At 41.9% G+C, this 25,275-nt stretch overlaps 1 protein-coding gene across 1 annotated transcript in view; it reads right to left on the bottom strand.

The window, feature by feature from the left end:
* dnah9l (dynein, axonemal, heavy polypeptide 9 like) overlaps positions 1–20,603 on the bottom strand; it is an 83,994-nt gene extending 63,391 nt beyond the window's left edge. The window contains exons 1-35 of the mRNA XM_066663717.1: positions 20,505–20,603; positions 19,138–19,360; positions 18,488–18,817; positions 17,067–17,321; positions 16,796–16,965; positions 16,432–16,654; positions 15,394–15,510; positions 14,914–15,000; positions 14,609–14,767; positions 14,311–14,394; positions 13,364–13,522; positions 12,244–12,366; positions 12,034–12,156; positions 10,771–10,995; positions 8,642–8,733; positions 8,334–8,460; positions 8,026–8,175; positions 7,664–7,789; positions 7,334–7,441; positions 6,175–6,306; positions 5,938–6,098; positions 5,624–5,780; positions 5,358–5,503; positions 4,838–4,954; positions 4,571–4,709; positions 4,367–4,459; positions 4,019–4,213; positions 3,616–3,693; positions 3,392–3,524; positions 3,163–3,290; positions 2,635–2,783; positions 2,353–2,503; positions 2,088–2,219; positions 1,800–1,973; positions 1,400–1,604 (exon numbers count right to left, since the gene is read on the bottom strand). Coding sequence (XP_066519814.1) covers positions 1,400–1,604; positions 1,800–1,973; positions 2,088–2,219; positions 2,353–2,503; positions 2,635–2,783; positions 3,163–3,290; positions 3,392–3,524; positions 3,616–3,693; positions 4,019–4,213; positions 4,367–4,459; positions 4,571–4,709; positions 4,838–4,954; positions 5,358–5,503; positions 5,624–5,780; positions 5,938–6,098; positions 6,175–6,306; positions 7,334–7,441; positions 7,664–7,789; positions 8,026–8,175; positions 8,334–8,460; positions 8,642–8,733; positions 10,771–10,995; positions 12,034–12,156; positions 12,244–12,366; positions 13,364–13,522; positions 14,311–14,394; positions 14,609–14,767; positions 14,914–15,000; positions 15,394–15,510; positions 16,432–16,654; positions 16,796–16,965; positions 17,067–17,321; positions 18,488–18,817; positions 19,138–19,284 — 5,095 coding nt within the window. The 5' untranslated portion in view covers positions 19,285–19,360; positions 20,505–20,603. The remainder of the gene's footprint in view (positions 1–1,399; positions 1,605–1,799; positions 1,974–2,087; positions 2,220–2,352; positions 2,504–2,634; positions 2,784–3,162; positions 3,291–3,391; positions 3,525–3,615; positions 3,694–4,018; positions 4,214–4,366; positions 4,460–4,570; positions 4,710–4,837; positions 4,955–5,357; positions 5,504–5,623; positions 5,781–5,937; positions 6,099–6,174; positions 6,307–7,333; positions 7,442–7,663; positions 7,790–8,025; positions 8,176–8,333; positions 8,461–8,641; positions 8,734–10,770; positions 10,996–12,033; positions 12,157–12,243; positions 12,367–13,363; positions 13,523–14,310; positions 14,395–14,608; positions 14,768–14,913; positions 15,001–15,393; positions 15,511–16,431; positions 16,655–16,795; positions 16,966–17,066; positions 17,322–18,487; positions 18,818–19,137; positions 19,361–20,504) is intronic.
* Positions 20,604–25,275: the final 4,672 nt, after the last annotated feature.

The raw sequence follows: 25,275 nt of genomic DNA, 5'->3' as shown, positions 1-25,275 counted from the left end.
TTTTACATGCACAGAACTCATTCTCGGTAAAGGATGCAGTTGAGCATGTTGCGTCAGTATATGCCTGGGGTCACAAACAGGTCACTCAGACATTGTCCTACCCGGATATGGACCTGTTTAATTTTTAACAGAGTGTTTGTTTTAAATGGTGTGACTCTGCTCGTCATTACGGTTCAGGTTTAGCGTTCCAGGAAATGACCAGGCTAATCGCATATGTGTCTGTGTATCACACGTGAGGCTCCTCAACCAATCAGATCTGTGCGTTATGATGAGCGCTGTGACTCCAATAAGTGACACACATAGGAGCGGGGCTTCAGACACCACTGTCCTGGGGCCAGTAAAAATAGCCCAAGTGACGTGATAAAAGCTCTTTTGGGACACTTTTAGGACGACAGCGTTGCGTGTGTAAAACCAGAAACTTTAAAAATAAGGGAACGATTACAACTTGACACTCTCATAACACTGAACATGGATCCCCATCCTTCAGCATAAAGAGCCAATCAGCTTGGTGTTAACAGATAAAGTCCCGCCCTCCAGCAATAAGAACCAATCAGATTGCTGGTTATGTGACGCAGTAAGTCAACTGCAACTACAAGTCATTAGGGATTTTATTTATAGACGCATTTTTATTTCAAAATCATTGTTTTATTTGTGTCTGTGAGGAGTGTTGTGTGTTCTCCCTGTGTCCACGTGGGTTTCCTCCGGGTGACTGACTGTGAGGAGTTGGTGTGTTCTCCTTGTGTCTGCGTGGGTTTCCTCCGGGTGACTGTCTGTGAGGAGTGAGGTGTGTTCTCCCCATGTCTGCGTGGGTTTCCTCCGGGTGACTGTCTGTGAGGAGTTGGTGTGTTCTCCCTGTGTCTGCGTGGGTTTCCTCCGGGTGCTCCGGTGTCCTCCCACAGTCCAAAAACACACATTGGTAGGTGAATTGGAGACTCAAAAGTGTCCGTAGGTGTGAGTGTGTGAGTGAATGTGTGTGTTGCACTGTGAAGGACTGGCGCCCCCTCCAGGGTGTATTCCTGCCTTGCGCCCAATGATTCCAGGTAGGTTCTGGACCCACCGAGACCCTGAACTGGATAAGGGTTACAGATAATGAATGAATGAATGAATGAATGTTTTATTTGTACATTTTACTTGAAATGAGAAAAGGACATTTTATTTAGAGTATTTGTTATTTATAACATTTATAAGTCTTGTGTATAGAAATGTAATTGAAAGGGTATTTTTGATTAGAATTTCCGTTGTTAACGACATTACATTTTAAAGTTTAAAACACAAATAAATGTTGCCATAACTACAAGGCTACTTCAATATGCAGGATACAGCACTGATCATAATGCATTATGTTTTGGACCCTGGCTTGAGAAAATTCTTTCTAACTGGACTTTCTGTCTGTACTCACGCTGCAGCATAGCTGATGTTGTGTAATAATTAAAGGGCACTTTAGCCACCATGTACTCCTCCTTGCGTTTAGAAATGGTGTCCCACACCAGGATAGTCTTGCCAACGCCTGCATTTCCCACCAGCATAACTGGCTTGCCTTTCCCCAGCAGCAGCTCCATGAAGAATGCCAGACGAATTGTTTCCGCTGAGTGAACCAGCACCATCTGGATACAATAAAACAAAACCAGTCCCATTCTTTCCTTAGCTATTACCTAAAAAACAACACTGGATCTGTAAATAACTCAAAGGACACCTTCAGAAGTTGGTAGAGTTTTGGAACCATTACAGTTTCTATGATTAAAGTAATAATTAGTAATTCATAGGTGTGCATTTGTGTCTGTGTTTAATATCTGTCAAACCTGCAGTGGGACGTCCGCTTCCATCTCAAAGGATGGTATGCACTCATTCCAGGGAGTGAACTTTTTTGTGTTTGGGTCAATATAGTAATCAAAAACAGTTCCTTGAGAAGGAAACTTCACAGCCCGCATCTCTTTACACCACCAGCGGCTAAACTCTGCTCGATAGTCTATCAACTGAGAGAGAGATGAAGAGCAGAAAGACAGAGATAAGGGAAAAGACACAATGACACTTATTAAAGCATGGTAAAATCATACAGAATCTTGAGATTATCAGAACACATGACTCACGTGATCTTGGAAAAGAGCTCCTCCAAAAGCCCAAACACAGGCGAATACAAAGTAGATCTCATAGAGCTCTCGAGGAGAGTCAGCAGGAGTGTTCTCATCCGTCAGCAGGCAGTCCAGCAGGCAACACAGAGTCTACAAACACAAACAGGTTTCAATATATATTTGTCTGTACGAGTACTACTATACCAGTGTATCACTTTATTCTAATGGAAGAAAAAATATGTCAGCAGCAACCTTGTATATTCTGTGTGTATATGTTTTTTACCTGTACCATGCTGGTCTCAGGTATAGGTGTGATTGTTTTCAAATTGCATCTGACCTGCTCCAAACAGTAGGGCACATATTTGTCAAACAAGATGGTCAAATTTGCTCGTTCTGACTGAGCCTGACGAGTATCAATCCAACTTGTTACATACCTATAAAAACAAAGGCAAACAAAAATGTTAATAGAATTTCTCATATACAGCAGTTAAAGATCCAAAACTAAGACTGATTTAAGGCTCAAATGCAGGCCTGTGTAGTGGCAGAGCTTATGAATGTAACTCACGAGCTCCAACCGAGGTCCTGTGGATTGACGTAGAGAATTCCTGCCCTGGATACAGTTGCTGGGGTGGCAGCCTTCAAGTGGCTGATCTCAAAAAGCAGGCGCATAGAAGATGTTAAGGAGATGCGCTCATTGCTAGCCAGGGTCAACACCTGATGTGCACACACAAATATGAAAATATTATATGTACTTTAAGTATGTAGACAGAGATGCTTATAGAGATATTTTCTACAATGCAATGTAGAATGTAGAGAACACACCACACTCCTCACAGACAGTCACCCGGAGGAAACCCACACAGACACAGGGAGAACACACCACACTCCTCACAGTCAGTCACCTGGAGGAAACCCACACAGTCACAGGGAGAACACACCACACTCCTCACAGACAGTCACCCGGAGGAAACCCACGCAGACACGGGGAGAACACACCACACTCTTCGCAGACTCTTCACTCTGAGCTGTGTGACTGCGACACTAGTTGAATATTCAAATTTTAAACTTTGTTAACACCCTAATATTGACTGACCTTGTTGTCATCCATAACTGTATTGAGAGATTCTATCCACATTGGGTCGATGTCCCCATCCAACACAATCCATTTTGGACCATCGTGAGACAAACCTGACAGCTCTCTCATGGTTGAGGAGAAAAGACCTAAAGCCAAATGTATATATATACACAATTGTTGAATACTCAGGAGAGTCAGATTACAAGCTTAACATGAACTCACACACAAGCAACACACACAATCTTACCATCTTTCCACTCTCGTGTGGCAGGGTGCAGAAATCCAAATAACTCATCCGTGGTCACAGCTTTAGGGTTGATATCAGTCCAGACTGGTTTCAGTTTCATGTTGGAATAAGTCCGATGTAGTGTCTTTAAAATCTGAGGCAAAAGTACCAGACAAATTTACTCACATTGCTGTTCTCTCAAAATGTGTGTATTTGATTCCATCTATAATTTAGTGCTTTCCCACCTGGCTTTTTCCTGTTCCAGGTCCACCCACGACAAAAACAGAATGCCTGACTGCCAACAGCTCCTGCAATTGAGTTACCTGCAAACAGTCAGACTGTGCTAAGGGATGGTAGTTATTTTCTCAAGAGTAGCCTTGATGATTATACCAGTACGCCTGATTACAAACCATCAAGGCACAGAGGCTGGATCTGAGCACAGCAACACAACTGAGAAAAGGCTTGTAATGTGGTTATGGTCTGGGTTGAATAAGAGTTTATTTCTGAGTTCAGCTCGTCTTGCCAATTCCTTTCATCTACTATCATACCAAGCGTAGATTTCTACTTTAATACCAAGTGTGCACATTTGTAATCCAGAGTAGATGGGTCTAACCTCTCTGGCATATTTAGTTATCAAATCATCCTGACCTTGAGGATGAAGGTTTCCTCGGGCTGTAACCGCAGTTCACTGACTGCCTGACGAACATGCTGCTCCAGCTGCAGGTCCCTCTTCCGTGGGACATCCAGCAGAGGGAACAAATCGCTGATTAGGCCCAGAAATATTGGTACATCGCTTGTCACAATCTTCGGCAGATTAAAGTCACGCAAGGCCCGCATCAGAACCTTAATAACATGTCACACATTGGTTTCAGATTGTATGACATAACATACAGAGGAAACAGTAATACATACGTTATGGAGGACATTAACAATTAAAGGTATTCAAAGTTATAAGAAAATACACTAGATCAGAAAAATTTTATCATATTTGAGCACCTGCTCCTCTGGATGACTTCTGTCTTCCCTCTTCAGGGAACCGGCCACGACTAGCACTGACTTTATTGCACGCAGACCCCAGTCATAATGATCCTGCAATACCAAGTCCAGTCAAGTCTATTACTAAAGGAATAAAGCTTACAATGGCAATACTTAATAAAATATTCATCTGTATGCAACGCTTGGTCTGAAATGAGCAAGCACCTGTTTAGAGAGCAGCTCCTTGCAGAGTGTGTACAGGCTGATGAACTTGCGCGCAAGTAGACGAGCATCTATAAAGCCCTCTGCCACCAGCATGATCTCACATATCAGCTCAAAATCGGGAATTACCATGGCACAGGGCCTGTTTTACACACACACATTCCAGTATATTCCTGTAATTTTGAAGGGTTGCATTGTGCTTTTTATTTTCTATACTAGACAGAACTACACAGTAGCAGAGACAGAGAAATCAAAGGGACCAAATGGAACCTGAAGAGTGCTTTGAGGTTCTCTGGCAGCTCAGCTCTGCCAGCATATCCTGGGTTCAGGGTGATAAAAATTCCCACCGTTGGCCTCAGCTCAATCTCTTCCCCTAGAAAATAGAACCTAATCGATGTAAAGGAAGAAAAAGTGGTGATACAGAAGCAGATATGGGTCATGTGAACATTTGAAGCTGTAATTTATCCATAAAGTAAAGTTTGCAGTGTGCAGTAAAGAACTGACAGTCAGGCATTTTCTCATGTTCTGAGATTTCACATATTTAAGTTAAAGTTCACATAGTACCATCAAACAAAGCAAACTCAGCAGAACTCCCAGTCTAATAGTTTGTTGTTCATTGTTCAGTGCTGCGCCGTGCCTCAAAATATAACATAAAATATACATAAACCCTTATAAAGTAGAAAAAAGACAAGAGAATCATCTTATTATCCAGCAAACTGTCTACCATCATAATATAAACACAGCATAAACTGCATGGGCAGCAGTGCATTATAACCATATATTAATTAACCTTTGTTTCTTGTTGCGAACAGCATCTTGGATGGTTTTGACCTGCACAGCAACCACCGAGAGAACCTCCACAGAGATCCGGTTAAACTCATCAAAACAGCCCCATACACCCGTCTGGGCTAGACCCTTATAGATATTACCTATGGACTGAGAGGTGGAAGAACAGACACTGAGTAAACTGATATACAGTCTCTTAAATTTTATAAGATGGATTGCTAATATTTGAGGGGTCAGTTTATATCTATTAAATGTGTGTTTACTGCCCACCTTGTAGTCCATCTGTTCTGAGCAGTTGAACACATAAACCATAATGCCAAGTGAGCGGCCCAGGTCCTTGGTGGTCTCTGTCTTGCCAGTGCCAGCGGGGCCAGAGGGAGCACCGCTCATTGTCAAATGGAGAGACTGAGTGAGAGTAATGTAGCATCTGCTTATCATGAAAGAGAATGGAGGAAATAAGCAGCATTAGTATTAAAAAAATCTTCAGCATATGTACATCCAAACAGTGAGTGGAGCTAAAGATTCTTGGTTGGCTATGCCTGTGTATTTGTATGAGAACTTGCGCGTAACTTTGTGTAACTTACCTATCAGTAAGTGGCGTTATGACCAGGCGGTTTGTGTTTCCCAAGTACTCATATGAAAATTGAAACTGAGCATCACAAATGTTGATATAGCAGTGTTTCTGCTGCTCGTCCCAGCGATGCCGTAACTGGGACAACCATGCAAATGCCTGTCCGTTCGCAACCTATGAAAGAGACAATGCGCTGTCAATGTATTCCAAAAGTATACTCCGAAACAAATTGTTTTTTAAATTTACTAACCTTCTGGGAGATGAGTTTGGCCACCACATCTCGGGCATGTACATCAATAGTGCAGAGGGTCATGACCTTCTGTCGGTCGCCAGGGGTCAGCTCACCCAGCAGCATGTTTATCAACGAATTCAGCTGGCTGATCTGAAATGAGAAAAAAACAAATGAATTACATATTTGTTCACCAATTATCATACAAATATAATAAGGATTTAAGAATAAGACTGGACTAAGTAAATGAGCAAATGATGAGGGCTCACTTCATTAAGTTAAAGATTCCAGAATAAATAAAACATGAAGTGCAATAACAGGAGTTAATGGGTGAGTTAAGGGAAGGATATAGTTAAAGTATATTTTAGTGGGTGAGTGACAAGTGAATTGACTTTACAAAAGAGGGAATTTGCGGGGTATGTTGGTAAAGTGTGTAAAGACGATGACAGAAGGTATGTGAAATGGAGTCAAAGTGTGAGAATGTAGCTACAACTACTGAGTGAGCTAGTGAGTGAAATAGTAAGTAGATTTATATTCATTCATTCATTCATTGTCTGTAATCCTTATCCAGTTCAGGGTCGCGGTGGGTCCAGAGCCTACCTGGAATCACTGGGCACAAGGCAGAAACACACCCTGGAGGGGGCGCCAGTCCTTCACAGAGCAATACATGCACTCACACACACACCTACGGACACTTTTGAGTCAGCAATCCACCTACCAACGTGTGTTTTTGGACTGTGTGAAGAGACCGGAGCACTGGATGAAACCCATGCAGACACAGGGAGAACACACCAAACTCCTCACAGACAGTCACCCGGAGGAAACCCATGCAGACACAAGGAGAACACGCCAAACTCCTCACAGACAGTCACCCGGAGGAAACCCACGCACACACAGGGAGAACACACCACACTCCTCACAGAAAGTCACCCAGACCAAGACTCAAACTCACAACCTCCAGGTCTCTGGAGCTGTGTGACTGCAACACTTACCTGCGGCACCACCGTGCCGCCCTAGACTTATATTGTTAATGAGTAAATAACAAGTAGACTAATTTAATGTGTTGGTAAGTAACTAAGCAGAGTAATTGAGAGAGTGAGTAAATATGTTAATTAGTGAAAAATATGTAAGTGGTTAAGGTCAATTAGTAAACGAGCAAGAAGGTAAGAAATGTATTTACTTGTTTTTTATTATAGTCTTTAAGTGCTGTTTCAAAGCCTTCTTCAACTCGTTCGAATGCAATGCCAACATCAGTCGCCCACCAGATCTGACTGCCAGTCAGTGCCACCTGCAACACACAGATGAATAAATGCTGGATTTACTGCACCAGACTCTCATTTTATTGTGATTTTCATGTACACATCAGAGAGTTTGATTGCTTCAGTTTTACACAAGCTAAATCTTCCTATTTAATACATGTTAAATGTAGTCTATAATAAAAAAGCATAATAACAGCTCGCAATATAGATGCATAAAAGAAAACTCACTAAAACAGAATATACCTATTTACCTGTGCTGGATAGTCTAAGAGCCACTGATCACGTGGTTTGTCCTCATAAGCTGCCACAGCTTCAGAGATCTCATGCCTAACTGTGGAGCGCATAGCCAGCTCCAACCCACTCAGCCAACACTCAGCCTGACACAGTCAGAAAACAAAAGACAAGAAGTCAATGTATACTCTATAATTTAATGTAATTATGAACAAAGGTCTCAGGTATTGATTGTTTACAAATGTGCATACAAGTGGTTCACAAACCAAGGCAATCTCAGTCCACATGTTTTTTTAAACCCTGATCCCCACACAACTGTACGGCTTGTTTTTTTGGGGTAGGGTCGAGATGGACATTGGGTGTTAGTGATGATAGTGGTTACCTGTCCCTCACACAAGCAGGGCTCAGAAAAGGCCACATATTCTCTCTCTTTACTGTACATCCCCACAGCAACTTCAATCCTTTCTTCCTCCTCATCTCTGAACTTGAGATCAGCAAGGTTATCAAAGAGCTTCAGCAGATGACGTGTAACCTACACACACACACACACACACATACAAGCAAAGATTGAATAGCTGTTTCTTTTCTTAAAAAAGAGATCTAAGTCTATAGTTACAGAAATTAGACACAACATCCACACAGCATGCCACGCTCAGAGCACAGTGTATAATGTGTGGTATAACAGGCTACCTGTCTGGGCTGTGTTCCCTTGGAAACAATCTCCAGCAGATCAGCAGCAGAGACAAAGTAAAAGCGTGGAAACGTCAGTCGCTTTGTTTCCAGATATTCAGCTAGAGCCTTCTCACATACAGACAACCTGGGGAATGCATGTGCACAGGATGCAACATAAGAGATCCTCAAATAATATTATCAACTGTTTTGTAAACTGAATGGTTCCATGGCTAACAAAAGCTCTTTGACAACGTGGTACTTCAGCAATGTAATAATGCTTATGATACTTTAGTTTACACCACACATTTAAAAGCTCAGAGATCTACCTTTGTTGGAGTGTCTCAAGCTCCTCCAGGTACCCTGGCTCATTGGTGACTTCAATCACATTTTCAGTTTTGACAACATTCATCATCAACCCCTGCTCATACACACAATGCAGATGCAGTATGAGACAGTAATACTTTTACATACTATTACTGATCACTTTAGTCTGTAGCCCTACAGTGTAGCTCCATTCACTGTTAACTTTATCTATCAGGTCCATTTGAAATTTCTATGCACCTTGCAGTTGTACAATTACAGATTTTAAGATTTCTCCCATGTTTCAGCACTTTTATTTCTGTCCAGAAGTTTGTTGCATTTCTGGAGCCTATTCATTTAAAATATCCAACAGAAAAAAATTGATCCCACTTTCCGGGAAGCAAAAATAAATTGGCTTGTTAGTTCAAATTGTTTTACAGAACAATTTTTATTGGGGGCGGCACAGCAGGTAGTGTCGCAGTCACACAGCTCCAGGGACGTGGAGGTTGTGGGTTCGATTCCCGCTCCGGGTGACTGTCTGTGAGGAGTGTGGTGTGTTCTCCCTGTGTCTGTGTGGGTTTCCTCCGGGTGACTGTCTGTGAGGAGTGTGGTGTGTTCTCCCTGTGTCTGTGTGGGTTTCCTCTGGGTGACTGTCTGTGAGGAGTGTTGTGTGTTCTCCCTGTGTCTGTGTGGGTTTCCTCCGGGTGACTGTCTGTGAGGAGTGTTGTGTGTTCTCCCTGTGTCTGTGTGGGTTTCCTCCGGGTGACTGTCTGTGAGGAGTGTGGCGTGTTCTCTCTGTGTCTGTGTGGGTTTCCTCCGGGTGACTGTCTGTGAGGAGTGTGGTGTGTTCTCCCTGTGTCTGTGTGGGTTTCCTCCGGGTGACTGTCTGTGAGGAGTGTGGCGTGTTCTCTCTGTGTCTGTGTGGGTTTCCTCCGGGTGGCTGTCTGTGAGGAGTGTGGTGTGTTCTCTCTGTGTCTGTGCGGGTTTCCTCCGGGTGACTGTCTGTGAGGAGTGTGGTGTGTTCTCCCTGTGTCTGTGTGGGTTTCCTCCGGGTGACTGTCTGTGAGGAGTGTGGCGTGTTCTCTCTGTGTCTGTGTGGGTTTCCTCCGGGTGACTGTCTGTGAGGAGTGTGGTGTGTTCTCTCTGTGTCTGTGCGGGTTTCCTCCGGGTGACTGTCTGTGAGGAGTGTGGTGTGTTCTCCCTGTGTCTGCGTGGGTTTCCTCCGGGTGACTGTCTGTGAGGAGTGTGGTGTGTTCTCTCTGTGTCTGTGCGGGTTTCCTCCGGGTGACTGTCTGTGAGGAGTGTGGTGTGTTCTCTCTGTGTCTGTGCGGGTTTCCTCCGGGTGACTGTCTGTGAGGAGTGTGGTGTGTTCTCTCTGTGTCTGCGTGGGTTTCGTCCAGGTGCTCCGGTTTCCTCCCACAGTCCAAAAACACATGTTGGTAGGTGGGTTGGCGACTCAAAAGTGTCCGTAGGTGTGTGTGTGTCTTTGAAGGACTGGCGCCCCCTCCAGGGTGTATTCCCGCCTTGCGCCCAATGATTCTAGGTAGGCTCTGGACCCACCGTGGCCCTGAACTGGATAAGCACTTACAGATAATGAATGAATGAACGATGAATTTTTAGTGGCTCAGAGAATTAAGTCATTACATGAAAATAAAGTAGGGCATTTACGATACCGTCTCCAATCAAAAACATGTATCTCCGTTTTTATCCATTTTTAGTTTACTAGATCATATGAACACAGCAACTCTCCTTCACATTTTGTAAATATTTCCTGATCAATTGACCAATAGAAATTATTTTAAAAAATAATATTTACATTTACTTCCATTGACATTGAAGAAGGGTTTTTCATCTCCTGTACAGTTCTTATTTTGGAGATACATGTTTTTCATTTGACAGCAACGATATGCTACATCTCTGAAAACAACAATCCCACTGTTTAATTTATTTTTAATTATCGAACTATCTAACATGTCTATCTAAGACATATTCCAAAAATATAGGTTTTAAAATGACTCCAAACATCAAGTGTAAAACCATAGCCATATTTGTACATTATTTATATAGGCATTAAACATAAACGCTGAGTTTTGTGTTTTTATCCATATCTTTAATCCATATCATACAGCCCTAATATCCGGCAGAGTTGTGGCACCTGGAAATCTTGGTGGATGCCATGGAAACGCTCAGCCTCTTGAGACAGTTGGTTGCGGATGTCCTCTGAGTTGGTGAAAATACTCTGCAGATGGGCCCACGTGCGCTGCACAGTCAACCACGTGGCAATTGCTAGATCTGCCAGCATCAGTCGTCTCTGCCAGCCACTCACTTCCACCAGAAAATACTCAACATGTTTACTCATCAGGATGTTCTGCAGCTGCACCTAAGTGTCCACAAAGCCACATAAACAAAACATGTCCAATCAGTGCTGAATGTTCAAAGCAACTGTTAATTGAAATGTTAATTAACAACCATTCATTAATATGCAGAACTGATTATATTTCAGAAGAGGTGATTGAATGCTGAGGCAGAGCAGGTAGTGTCACAGTCATACAGCTCCAGGGACCTGGAGGTTGTGGGTTCGATTCCCGCTCCGGGCGACTGTCTGTGAGTAGTGTGGTGTGTTCACCCCTTGTCTGCGTGGGTTTCCTCCGGGTGACTGTCTGTGAGGAATGTGGTGTGTTTTCCCTGTGTGTGCATGGGTTTCCTCCGGGTGACTGTCTGTGAGTAGTGTGGTGTGTTCTCCCTGTGTCTGTGTGGGTTTCCTCCGGGTGACTGTCTGTGAGGAGTGTGGTGTTTTCTCCCTGTGTCTGCATGGGTTTCCTCTGGGTGACTGTCTGTGAGGAGTGTGGTGTGTTCTCCCTGTGTCTGCATGGGTTTCCTCTGGGTGACTGTCTGTGAGGAGTGTGGTGTGTTCTCCCTGTGTCTGCATGGGTTTCCACCGGGTGCTCCGGTTTCCTCCCACAGTCCAAAAACACATGCTGGTAGGTTGATTGGCGACTCAAAAAGTGACTGTAGGTGTGAGTGTTCCCCTGTGAAGGACTGGCACCCCCTCCAGGGTGTATTCCTGCCTTGTGCCCAGTGATTCCAGGTAGGCTCTGGACCAACCGTGACCCTGAATTGAATAAGCGGTTATAGATAATGGATGGATGGATGGATGGATGGACATTCTCTTTTTATTGCATATAAATATACAAGACTGTCAGTTTGATTCCAGACTTTCACATGTGCTAAACATAAATGCAAATAGAGGTTTATGAACATTTTTACATTCACACAAAACATCACTCACAGGTTTTAATACAAGAATACTATAGATAGCAGTATTATTATTGCTGTTGCTGTTATTATAATGTAATAAGTTACAGTAAAGAGACTGTACAGTAGCTTTAATAGGTGTGTTTATTACTTATAGCCTTACCTGGTTGTCCTCCAGTGTTTCAATTAGATTCTCATCAGCTTTGAGAAGAGGGGTTCCAGTGCTAGAATGAGTCTCGTACGACAGAGACATCATTGACCATGTCTGCTTTATTTCACCAAGGATCTAAACACACATTCAAGTATTCAAAATATATATAATCCTGTTACTGTAAAAACAAAGCCATCCCCGCATTCTTTGCCTCATTTCTACCTTCTCTATGGCCATCTCCTTCACTGCTTTATCCACAATGTTCTTCACCTCTTCCTCCACACGGTGGAGCTGCAGCTCCAACAAATCGCCTAGAGTAGTGTTCTCGTCCATCCTAAAACTCACCTGGTGCGAGAGAAAACTAGAAATTAAAATGAACATGACCTAAGTGCGTCTTTCAGACAAAGTAAACACAGTAAACACAAAATCCAACTTATGGGTTAGGAATTCCTCTAGGTTTTAAGACAATTTAGTCTAGATCAAGTAAAAATACTCATCCAGCCTATGGATCAAGGGCGTAGATTTGCTCTTGACATTGATGGGGACCTATGAAACTATGAATCGTGATTTAACCGTTTCTGCACCTTTATGTTAATGAGACGTTGACAGATTGTTTATGCGTTTTGGGTTGTTTTTTTTTTCTTTTGGAAGTGATCAAGTTATTGGTGTGGACAATTCAATAATTGCTGGATATTGGTGGGGACACATCACTTCCGTCCATGCTAATCCTACGCCCTTGAGTTGGATCCAAGAATGTAGCTTGTTCAAGTTCATGCATAAAATTTCAGAATAGCAGAAACCTGTTCCATAGTAAAAATAAAAATACCATTAAATGTGCAGCCCTATTTCTTCCCAGTAAACATTTAGCCGTTGATTCAACGTTGAAATAACGTCATGATTGCCGTCTAATCAACGTTCTCTTAAGGTTGAAAATGAAAGTTGAAAAGACGTCCAAACACAGACATTGAAAAGACGACTATTAGACGTATTTTGGACGTCCATTGACGTTATTAATTGGTCCCGAAATAAATTACTTGTATAAAACGCATTTTGGACGTCCACTGACGTTATCGATTGGTCACCACTTAACTTATTAAGATGGATTTTGGACGTCCATTGACGTTTAAATATGTCCTTGACGGACAGACTACTTTTAGACCTATTTTGAACGTCCAGGGATGTTCCTTGTTTACTGGGTTAGGTGTAGGAACCATATTTCCAAAATAAAAATTGTAAAGGTAAAAGCCAACAAGTGTTCAAGCTATGTAATCCAAAGCTTTTGAGCTATATTGTTACATGTGCAGAAATGTTAGAGATAATATATTATGGGCAGATGCAATACTCCAGTTGTGTGCATGAGCTGTTGCCAGTGCCGCTCTCGGACAGCCAAGTTCTGAAGTTCATTGACAGCTCTCAGGGATGTCAGCAAGTTTTTTACAGTAGATTCCAGGCCAGTGTAGACATCCCACACACGCACCTCCTTATCTAGGGTCTTCATCTCCTGCACACATACACACTCAAATTCATACACTCAACTTCACATATACCTTCATAATATTTCTTTATATTAAACCTTCAACACAAACATAAGTTGTCTGCCTTTGAGGCAGAATATTTTGGCTTTGAATATGCAGTAATTCAAGGTAAGTGATCACCTCATGCTGACCAGACCATTCATTCATTATCTGTAACCCTTATCCAGTTCAGGGTCGCGGTGGGTCCAGATCCTACCTGGAATCATTGGGCGCAAGGCAGGAATATACCCTGGAGGGGGCGCCAGTCCTTCACAGGGCAAATCAGACACACACTCACACATTCACTCACACCTACTAACACTTTTTGAGTCGCCAATCCACCTACCAATGTGTGTTTTTGGACTATGGGACCGGAGCACCTGGAGGAAACCCGCGCAGACACAGGGAGAACACACCACACTCCTCACAGACAATCACCCGGAGGAAACCCACGCAGACACAGGGAGAACACACCACACTCCTCACAGACAGTCACCCGGAGGAAACCCACGCAGACACAGGGAGAACACACCACACTCCTCACAGATGGTCACCCAGAGGAAACCCACGCAGACACAGGGAGAACACACCACACTCCTCACAGACAGTCACCCGGAGCGGGAATCGAATTCACAACCTCCAAGCCCCTGGAGCTGTGTGACTGCAACACTACCTGCTGCGCCACCGTGCCGCTGACCAGACCAAATTTGTTCAAATTTACATTACATTTATTTAAACAATACATAATGTTTCTGTGAAAACATGTGATCTGCACCTTAGCAAACCTCCTGAGCTCCATGTCCATTTGTTCCACATTGATTTCCTTCCATGGTGTCTTTGTCCAGTCTAAGATGCTGGACTACATTTCCCAACATGCCCACAGAACAAGATACAAATGTTAACTCCACTGTGACTATTACCAAACACTGTCAAAATGGCTATTCCATAACATATTGATAATCATTGTCACATATGCTCAATCATTGTAGATTTATTTCTGTGCAAGACTGTATGTAGAGAAGGAAATAATGAGACTCCAGCATGCAAATGAGGTAAGGAATGGTGGTGATTACCTTAACGAAAATAACCATATCCCACACTGCTTTGAGCAAGATGAGATCAGAGCGACACTGGCGGAGCTGTTTGTAGTCGGGGAAACTGACCTCAAATAGATTTGCCGTTTCTTGCAGCTTTTGCATCTCGTTTTCCAGTTGAGCCACTGTGCGGTTGGTCTGCACACAGAGATTCACAAACATCCACTGTGCATTTTTCTACTAAGTTGTGTGCTACTGAGCAAAAAAAATTGTTCTTGGAAATTTTACATTGAAAGGTACTGGAAATATTCCTTGGAATTTTAGCACAAACAGCAAGTACTCACCTTGTCAATGAGCTTATATGGTTCATCTATGTTGATGCGGAAGATGGGCTCCATGCGAAACAGCTCCCGGAACTCGTGTTGTTTAATCTACAAGAGAAAGAGAGAAAACAAGGACAGATGGGGAAAAATAGAGAGAAGGAGAGAAATAACTGTAAACATTAAAACTGAACTATCCCCACGGTGTAAAATTCAACACCCATATATAACAACACCAACAAGCAGCTGAAAACACACCCTTCTTGAAACTACTGCAAACATACAGTTTAACTAACAGCATGGTGAAGCTTCTTGAGGCAGAAGATACAAATTAGGAAAGCATGGGTTCTACAACATGCTAAGCTGTTTAATGCATGAATGGACCTAGTTTTTGTTGCAGATTTGGCTGTTTTTCTGCGGCTGGTGCCTCTGTTTGCCTGAATAATTCTAATAGTGTTCCTATGATACCTCAGATCGAAAGTTTTAAATTGAGACGCCCCTCACCTCAAAACGGACGCATTTCCTACGGATGACTGCAACCTCGTTGGATTGCAATGGAGCAACCTCATGTTTTACAGTGAAAGCCACTTTCTTCAGATTTTTCCATTTGTCAGGAAGCTCCTGAGAAAAACCATGGACAAGTGTGGTTAGAGTGAAATGACAAACCCTGTACACACTTTAATGAAGTGTTTTTACACACACACACTCAGATATTGCACCACAATGGGCAATATTGTTCACTATCTCACTCACATTTAGGATCTGCTACAGAAGAGGTGCTATTCTGTTACTTTTTTGAGTTCTAATATGAATTTTTTTAATTTAATTATTAATGCCACTATTTTGTGACACATTTAACCAATTTTTCTAGTTCAACCCTTTCTTAGTAAAGCAGGCTGTTGGCCAATTTTTAAAAGTCAAGAACCACTGATAACTGTCTGTTATTGTGAATGCATTTATCACCAAAGTGCATCAAGCATCTTTTAAATTTAAAGAATCATTTACAAACAAAACACACTGCTGGTGCCAACAACATCTGTCGTTTGATTCTTTTGAACAGCACCCAAAGACCTATGCTATATTTTGCATAAACTTTACAGACAGAACTCATCATTTCTGATTGTTTACTGGGCACAGGGGGGAAAAAGCACATAATATATTCTGCTAAAGATTATTTAGTTCTAATATAATTTTAACAAAGTGTGTTTAAAGAAATTCTCTATTTAGAACACGTCTTTAGAAAGCATCTCTATTTAGAATTAAAAAAATTAATCAGTAAGAAAAACTAAATTAATTATCATTAAGTATATTACCCGATATAATTATAGCAATAAATTATTTTAATCGTTTGACAGTTTTTTTTCCTGTTATGGGCTTCCTCAGTGGGGCTTATTTCTACAGGTCAGTAAAACTAAGTAATACTTATTTAGGACCTGCTCAAATGAAACAGAGCAGAGCTATGTGTGTGTACCATGCTTGGACTGAGAATATTCAGTAGGACTGTGAATATGTGTGTGTGTGTGTGTGTGTGTGTATTTGTACCTCCATTTGGGTGTATACATGTTCTGGTAGCTGCTGGCCATAGGTCTTTAGCAGATTTGAAGTAGATTTGAGTGGTTTGAACTGCTGCTCAGTATTCTGCTGTCTGTCTCTGATTGCCATCAAGTGCCCCATGATACCCACGAGCCCATCATAGTCGCCATCTCTCACAGTCTTCCCCAAACCATGTTCAGCATTCTCAATAAAGCTTGCCAAGTCCTGTACACTGAAGGGGTGAATAAAAGAGTGTCAGAGAGAGAGAGAGAGAGAGAGAGTCCGAGTCCACAACGATGACAGGACATTTTGACTTTAATCTCTGCCGTAATAACTGTGAGAATTCATAAACATTCATGTTAATGTATGTCACCTCTCATTGACGTGGTTGAGCAGGTACTCTTTAAACATCCAGCTCCATTTCTTAATGATATTCATGAGAGAGATTTTAAAAGGTCTAATGTCCACTTGACACCAGCCACAGAAAACCCTCTTCTCCTCCATCACTTGCACGTTCTCATACAGGCTCTCAAACTCACTGATCTAAAAAAAACATGCAAACACAGACATTGCAAAAAAGCACGTTTTTAGGGCACTTTATAATTAAGCTGAAGTTAAATTGTTTTCTAACATGACATTCTTACCTGTTCTTTAAAGTTCTGCAGTTTGGGTGGGTTCTGGGCCAGCTCATAATCAGCATAAAGCTCTGCCTCTTCTGTAGAAAGGGCATGGCCATAGAGCAAGAATTGTCTCATAAACTCTGACCTGTCTCCGCACCATAGATATTGATAAGAGCTGAAAGAGTCCTGAAATTCTTTGACCTTCACGATGGCCCCATGTGCACGACAACGAATCAGCTGAGCTAATTCAGATAACTCCGGCATCTGGTCTATATCCTCCTGCAGTTCAACATACACACACGCACACACACATACACACAACTGTGCTAGTTGTTTAAAAATCTTGTAATTACTATCCATTCTAAAAATGGTGTGATGTTTGAAAGAAGCATCATACAGAAGTTAGATGTACAGGGTGGGCCATTTATATGGATACACCTTAATAAAATGGGAACAGTTGGTGATATTAACTTCCTGTTTGTGGCACATTAGTATATGGGAGGGGGGAAACTTTTCAAGATGGGTGGCGACCATGGCGGCCATTTTGGATCCAACTTTTGTTTTTTCAATGGGAAGAGGGTCATGTGACACATCAAACTTATTGGGAATTTCACAAAAAAAACAATGGTGTGCTGCACATCTTGATGGTATGGTGTGGTATATGGGGTACAAAGATAGTGGGGCCATTCTTCATCAATGGAAACCTCAAGGCCATTGGACATGCGAAATTGCTACTTGATGATGTCTTTTCCTCTTTATGCACTGAAGCTGGCACGTTCCCTGAGTTTTTCCAGCAAGATGGTGCACCACCACATTATGGGTGTCAGTTCCGAGCATTCCTAGATGAACAGTTTCCTGGAAAGTGGATTGGTCGTCGTGAGCCAGTTGAATGGCCCCCAAGGTCTCCCGATCTGACCCCCTTAGACTTTTATCTTTGGGGTCATCTGAAGGCAATTGTCTATGCTGTGAAGATACGAGATGTGCAGCACCTGAATCTATGGATACTGGAAGCCTGTGCTAGCATTTCTCCTGCGGTGTTGCTATCAGTGTGTGAAGAGTGGGAGAAGAGGGTTGCATTGACAATCCAACACAATGGGCAGCACTTTGAACACATTTTATAAGTGGTCAGAAACTTGTAAATAACTCATGAAAGAATAAAGTTACGTTAGAACCAAGCACACCATTGTTTTTCTTGTGAAATTCCCAATACGTTTGATGTGTCACATGACCCTCTTCCCACTGAAAAAACAAAAGTTGGATCCAAAATAGCCAACTTCAAAATGGCCACCACGGTCATCACCCATCTTGAAAAGTTTCCCCCCCTCCCATATACTAATGTGCCACAAACAGGAAGTTAATATCACCAACCATTCCCATTTTTTAAGGTGTATCCATATAAATGGCCCACCCTGTATTACAAACATTGTGTACATACAAATACCCACCTGGTAACTTTCTGCCTGTTTGTGCTTGGCAACTCTCTTCATGAAAGTGACCATTCTGAAAATATCCGCCACCATCTTGTCAATTATGTCATAAAAATTGTCCTTCTTCGACATATCCAGTGAGGGGTGAAAGGTCATGTCAGAGCTCAGGGTCAGCTGGACCTCAAACAGTGGTGCATTTCGCAGGGCTTGATCTGTGTTCTCTACCAGGTACTGTAGAGAACAGCGTACGGCGCTACAGAAGCCTGACAAGACCACACGGTCCACATATTCTGTGTAAGCCTTCCAGGAGGCAGAGTCTACATCAGCACCCAACAGAACTGCATTTTCCTGAGAGAGAGAGAGAGAGAGAGAGAGAGAGAGAGAGAGAGAGAGAGAGAGAGAGAGAGAGAGAGAGAGAGAGAATAAATAAGAGCAAGAGAAACTTCATGTTCATCTAAATCTACAAGTAATAACAATATGCCTGAGTCAGGTTCACTTCTGCAATTCTTTTAAACTTTTACTTGGTTTCTGTATTTTTTATTTGGCATTTAATTACATTTTTGCTGAGTTGATTTCTCCACACCTCTGTACAGAATCCTTTGGTCTTTCAGTCCAGTCAAAACTGAATATAAATTCAAGCATACTTCATCAATGTTTTTTCCATTTACCTGTACAAGTGTGTGTATCTTCTCGCTTGTACGTGCAACCAGCTTGTACTGTTGTTTGAAACCGTCTTCCACATCGGCCATGTAAAGCAAGTTACCGCGACGACTACTTTTCCGCGTTATGCATGCTGAATGGCTAAAAACTCCCATTAGACCCTGCACATTTTCCAGGTTAGCTTGGCTCTTCTGCACACGCTCTGCCACACCACGCACCAATTCATGTGTGCTGCACACAGCAAAAACAAACAGCAAATGTTGAAACTGCATTTTAACTGATAACTGTTCCACACCATTCATCATTAGTCAGTTCCTGACCAAAAGCCCAGTGTTGTCCACAAATTATTGTGTGGCGGACTCCGTTCAACAAAGCCATGACACTGACATGATCTATATTTTACTTGTGCGCTGTGGTATGTAGAATTAAGAAAGAGAACAACAAATTATTAGCAGTATTAATGTATGTATATACTTACTGTTGTACAAAACATCTGTATTAAAACTACCATATTTTATGTTATCATATAACAATTCTGAGATCACACATTAAACAGAATGATGACCATCAGGAGAGTGCAAACCTTTTGATATAGTCCCACAGGTCCTCATCACTCCATCTCAGTTCCTTTAGGGCAGGTTTTAGTTTATGCCTGACTTTGTCCATTTCTGCCTCAACCAATCGAAGTTCGACAGCCAGAATAGTGCTGTGGAGCTTATTGTACCACTGAAGGATCTGAGACAGTGTACTAGTGTACTGAACACACAGACAAATGCTGGATACTTACGTCTTATAAACACATAAACAAAAGAATAATAAAAGAATATTAATGAATACCATGTGCAGTGTTTCCTGTTTGGAAAAGAGGTTCAACGCTGCCTTTGGTATGTTATAACTTCTCAGCATCCCAAGATACTTCACCTCCCTCAAAACTGAAGTCAGCTAACATGCACACACCCACCCACCCACACACACACACCCACCCACACACACACACAGGAAAGTAGGAGAGTAGGCATGAGAACAAGGAGGTGAGGAGTGTTCTATATATGCTGATATTTGGGATAACAGCATGTATTTTATACACTAACAACACTGGATGATAATTATCAACTCAGTTACTGCAGCTAACATCACTTTAGCACAAACTTAAATACAATACGAGTTATTGTATTGAATAGATAACTTCTATAAATGATTCGACCTGCAGCTCATTTGCACCGATTGTGAAGAAAAGTGTGACTTCCAGTCTATATCAATTTTAAACTTGTTCAATGTGTGAGAATGAGACTTTGCTCAAATTTTCCATTGCACCTAAAATGACGCAGGAATTATGAGGCACATATAGGTGGCATTTTTTTTTATGTTTACTTACACTTATATAGGGTGACCAGACGTCCTCTTTTACCCGGACATGTCCTCTTTTTTAGACTTAAAAAAAATGTCCGGGCGGAATTTCACAAACGTCCGGCATTTTGTTTTTCTAGAGCTTACATAGAACTTCGAGAAGTTTCGTTCACAAACTAGTCCCGCTCTCCCCTACTCCGATTGGTTCGCTCGAGTGAGAAGGGGGCGTGGTGAAGTAGCCTAAAATCTTCTGATTGGGCGGTCTGACTGTTGAGCTACCGTTATTGGTCGATAACCTTCTCTGTAAACATTTAATTGGTCAGTCTGCACGTCAGTAATCGTCCACCCCACCCCCCTCCCCCCTGGAGACGTGTCGTCTTTTTCACCATCTTAGATCTGGTCACCCTACACTTATATAACATATATGAAATTTGTACGACATTATATCATGGCATTAAAATACATGTGTCTGTGAATGTCTGATTCTTACAGCAGGACTGAAGTTAACACTGTAGAATCCACTCTCCTCGTCAAATGAAAGAAGCGGTTCGTTCATGTGAGTGTGGCAAAGCTCATCCAATCCCACACACCAGTTAGCATACACTTCCTCATCCATCTGATCAAGTGCCTCTAAAATACACTCACAAGCTTGCAACACCTGCTCTGCTTCTGAACTGTCCAAGGGCCTGATGCACACACAAACAAACACATTGGAATATAGATATATATGAAAGATAACATTCGTTATATTATTATTATTTGTAGTTACATATATTTTGTACATAACAGCCATTTTTATTACAAGTATTGTTACATTAATACACATGGCTCCCACTTGGATTTTCTATATATTATATAAAAAACCTGCATGTGTGTGTGTGTGTGGGAGTAAACCTACATATGTGTGAGAAGATTTATATTACTGCGGTTGGTCAGGATTCTCTCTCTGAGCTCTTGAGTCCATTTCAGGTTCCCAGCCACAGTTGGCATGTTTTTACCAAGGACTGGACAGCCATTACGCAACTGCATAAAAATGACCAAAGAGACACCATTCAAATATTTGAGAACCACCGTATAATATGTAAGCGCTTATTCAATCCAGGGTCACGGTGGGTCCATTGGGTGCAAGGTGGGATTACACCCTGAAGGGGGCGCCAGTCCTTCAAAGGGCAACACACACACTCACACACTCACACCTACGGTCACTTTTGAGTCGCCAGTCAATCTACCAACGTGTGTTTTTTGACTGTGGGTGAAAACTGGAGCACCCGGAGGAAACTCACACGGACACAGGGAGAACACACAAACTCCTCACAGACAGTCACCCAGAGGAAACCCACGCAGACACAGGGAGAACACACCACACTCCTCACAGACAGTCACCCGGAGGAAACCCACGCAGACACAGGGAGAACACACCACACTCCTCACAGACAGTCACCGGGAGCGGGAATCGAACCCACAACCTCCAGGTCCCTGGAGCTGTGTGACTGTGACACTACCTGCTGCGCCACCGTGCCGCCCCACCACCGAATATATCATCCAGAAACATTTTTTATAATATGTGCTTTTGAGGAAAAACAACTATGCATTTGTTGAATATTAAACATCCATTGGTGGTTTTGGCTGTTCTCTCAAGCTCAGTGTAGTTTTGAGTTATGCATTTGCACTTACCTTCTCTTTGTGAGTGTCCAGTATCTGTTGGCAGAGGTTAATCTCTTCCTGGAACACCGTCAGCAAGAGGGAGTAGTTTGGGGCGAACAGCTGGTGAACCCTCCGCCTCTCTAACAGAGTGCCGAAAATCTGCAAGAGCTAGAAATGCAGAGGGACACTTTTTTAAACTTTGGCCTTTACCTACAAGGCAAATGGCTCTTGATACTGAAGGGCTAGACTTCACAGAATACATCCACCATCCACCAATACATACACCAACGTGTCTGATGTCTCACTATCCATAGTCAGACAAAGTAGAACAGGCCAGTTTGTGTTTTTGTGCTTGTGTTACCTTAAAGGCTGCTTCTAAACTAGGAGAGTGCTGGAAAGCCAGATTCAGCACCGTTCCTAATCGTTGGTCAAAGTCTTGATTCTGCTCCACAATACGATTATGATCACGCAAAAATTCCTACATCAAACAGCACAAAAATGCATGATTTTCATCATATGTGATTAATAACAGTTTACAGTCATCACTCCCAAACATGGCAAAATACATTTCTCTCACAACTAATAGAGCATTACATATATGTGCACACTTCTGTTGAGGGGTACTCCAGACCTCTTTGCTGTAGTCCAGTGGGTCATATTTGCTTTCCCTGAGGATTCTCCAGCTGTCATGGAACTCATCATTCATGCTGTAGACCATCTCACTGAGAATCTTCCCTCTGGAGCCACCCAGCTCCACACGTTCCAGCTTTAAGAAATCAAGCGCTGACGCAAAGAGCTCCTAACACACACAAACAGTGAAAGCTTCCTCTAATGTTTTGAGTTTTGTAAGAAATTACAGCATGGACCCAAATGTGACTGGCTTAACTTGCTGCAATCAACAATATTAATATCATAATAAATGTTCCAAACCAGTGTGTCTTCCTAGAGATAGGTTGACCATTTGGCATATTTAGTATATAAACAGGCAAAGCAGGAAGAGCCACAACAGCTCTCACTGTGGGACTAGAAGACCTAATCAATATCAAAGGAAGTTTATTACTGAGTAATCAACAACCACCACAGACAAAGTGAACTAGTCTAGACATGAAGGTGATAGAACTCAATACACATTAAGTTCCTCACAGATGACAGGGTTCCATGTGTATTGTGTTCCTTAGGAGGAGCTGAGATGGAAGGCGGTATTGTCAAACTATATAAGCTGTGTTTTTCTATTACTCAATGTTCAATCTAGCTCTGCTGAACCCATGGTACATCTTTGTATCTTGCAACTGCTTACTGTAATAAAGGTTTTCCATTTTTCATCAATTTTTGAGAGACATCCCATTTTTTCCTACAACTGGCGAGCCATCCACTCGAGGGATTTTCCAAAACAAAAAGTGGGGAAGACAAGTTGGTAAGTAAAATCAATTCTGTGTTTACACTACTGGTTTTAGGTTATCACCTCGTTTAAAAAAATCTAGAAAATTTAAGGACAGGGATAATTCTGGGTTAATCTTTTATTCAGTCACAGCAGGAGGAGTCGTGTACCAAATTTCTGATAAATCTGTAAAGATTCTAAAGTAAGTGAATCCTCCCGACGTAGTGTGGTAAACAGAATAGTATCAGTATTAGGTATTAAAGTTTCTAAAGTAACTGAAACTTGTTGTGTTGTAAAGTTTCTAAAGTAATTGAAACTCGTTGTGCTGTAAAGTTTCTCAAGTAACTGAAACTTGTTGTGTTGTACGTTTCAAAAGTAACTGAAACGGGGGGTAGATTTCTGTGTGGTGAATACATACAATTGTTTGACCCTGAAACAGCCTGATTGGTGGAAGTACTGAGATAGATTTTTTTTTATTTAATTTTATTTCTTCCTTTCTATTACACTGAATAAAAGTCTTAGAATGGAGGAATTAGTCATTGCATACATTTCTAAACATGGTTCAAAGGAACTGTTTAATGGGATTGAGAATATTGTGGACGAACCCTATAAGTGGGCAATTTCCCAATTCAAAAACGATCCTAACATGCCCAAGAATAAGAAAAAGAAAATTGCAAATGCTCTTCATGCCATCTTTGCCTCATATAAACTAACCAGGAAAAGGTTAAAGGAAGCAGAGACACAGAGAGATGCACTTGAGATGGAAAATACAGTGCTTCACACTCAAATTAGTGAAAACATAATGTCTATGAAAAATTACCAAGCAGGGGAGACAATTCTGAAGGAGGAAATAGTCAGACTAAAACAAGAAATCTCTAATTATAAGATGGACAATAACAGACTTGTATCATCTGTGGAAAGGTTATCAAGCGATCTACAGCAGACTAGATCAGCATGTCAGTTTATGTTAAAAAATATGTCTGCCCCATTAGCTGAAGGACTAGATAGTGAGGGAACAATAGATTCCAAAACACCTTTGGATCAAATCAGAAATCAAACACATTTTCAGAGCATGTATGAAACAAACCCAAATTGGAAGGAAGCTTCTCTTCCACAAAACAGCCATGATCACTACTCTAATCGTATTATAAGGTTTCCTATGGCACCACTGCATTCTTCCACCACGGTTCGCCCCGGAGAGGAAGAAAGTAGTGCTGTCACAACTACTACTGTCCGTGCTCTGAATCCCACTGAACTGGAATCATTAATCAAAAATGTGGGAAAATTTGATCCAGTAAAACACGATCCCCTAAATTTCTTAGACAAATTGGAACAGCACGCTGACATTCATAGGTTAACAGATGCAGATGCTTGTGTTGTCTTGATTATGTGTCTTCCCTCTACTCTAGGCCGAGCTCTTTCAGATAAAGTTAAAAATAAAAAGGCTAACAAGGCAGAAAGAAAACAGGCATTGTTAGAAGTTTTAGGAGCAAGAGTCATTAACTGGAAAAAAATCACAGAGGTTACCATGCAAAAAGGGGAGCATCCTGTCGCATTCTCAGAGAGACTCATGGATGCATTCTTAACCTACAGCGGTATTGTGGACATTACTACACAAGACCAGAGATTTAAATCTGCTCTGATTGCACAAAGTGATGGTTTCACCCGTGCCGCCATTGCAATGCATGTGACCTATATGTCTACCTATGATGAGATCATTACTAAAATGACTCAATTTTACAATAGTAGTAGCGGTAATAAAAAATCCACCCCCATA

Source organism: Hoplias malabaricus, chromosome 3 (assembly GCF_029633855.1).
Source record: "Hoplias malabaricus isolate fHopMal1 chromosome 3, fHopMal1.hap1, whole genome shotgun sequence".
Classification (NCBI taxonomy): Eukaryota; Metazoa; Chordata; class Actinopteri; order Characiformes; family Erythrinidae; genus Hoplias; species Hoplias malabaricus.
This window is presented reverse-complemented; position numbering and strand designations above follow the sequence as displayed.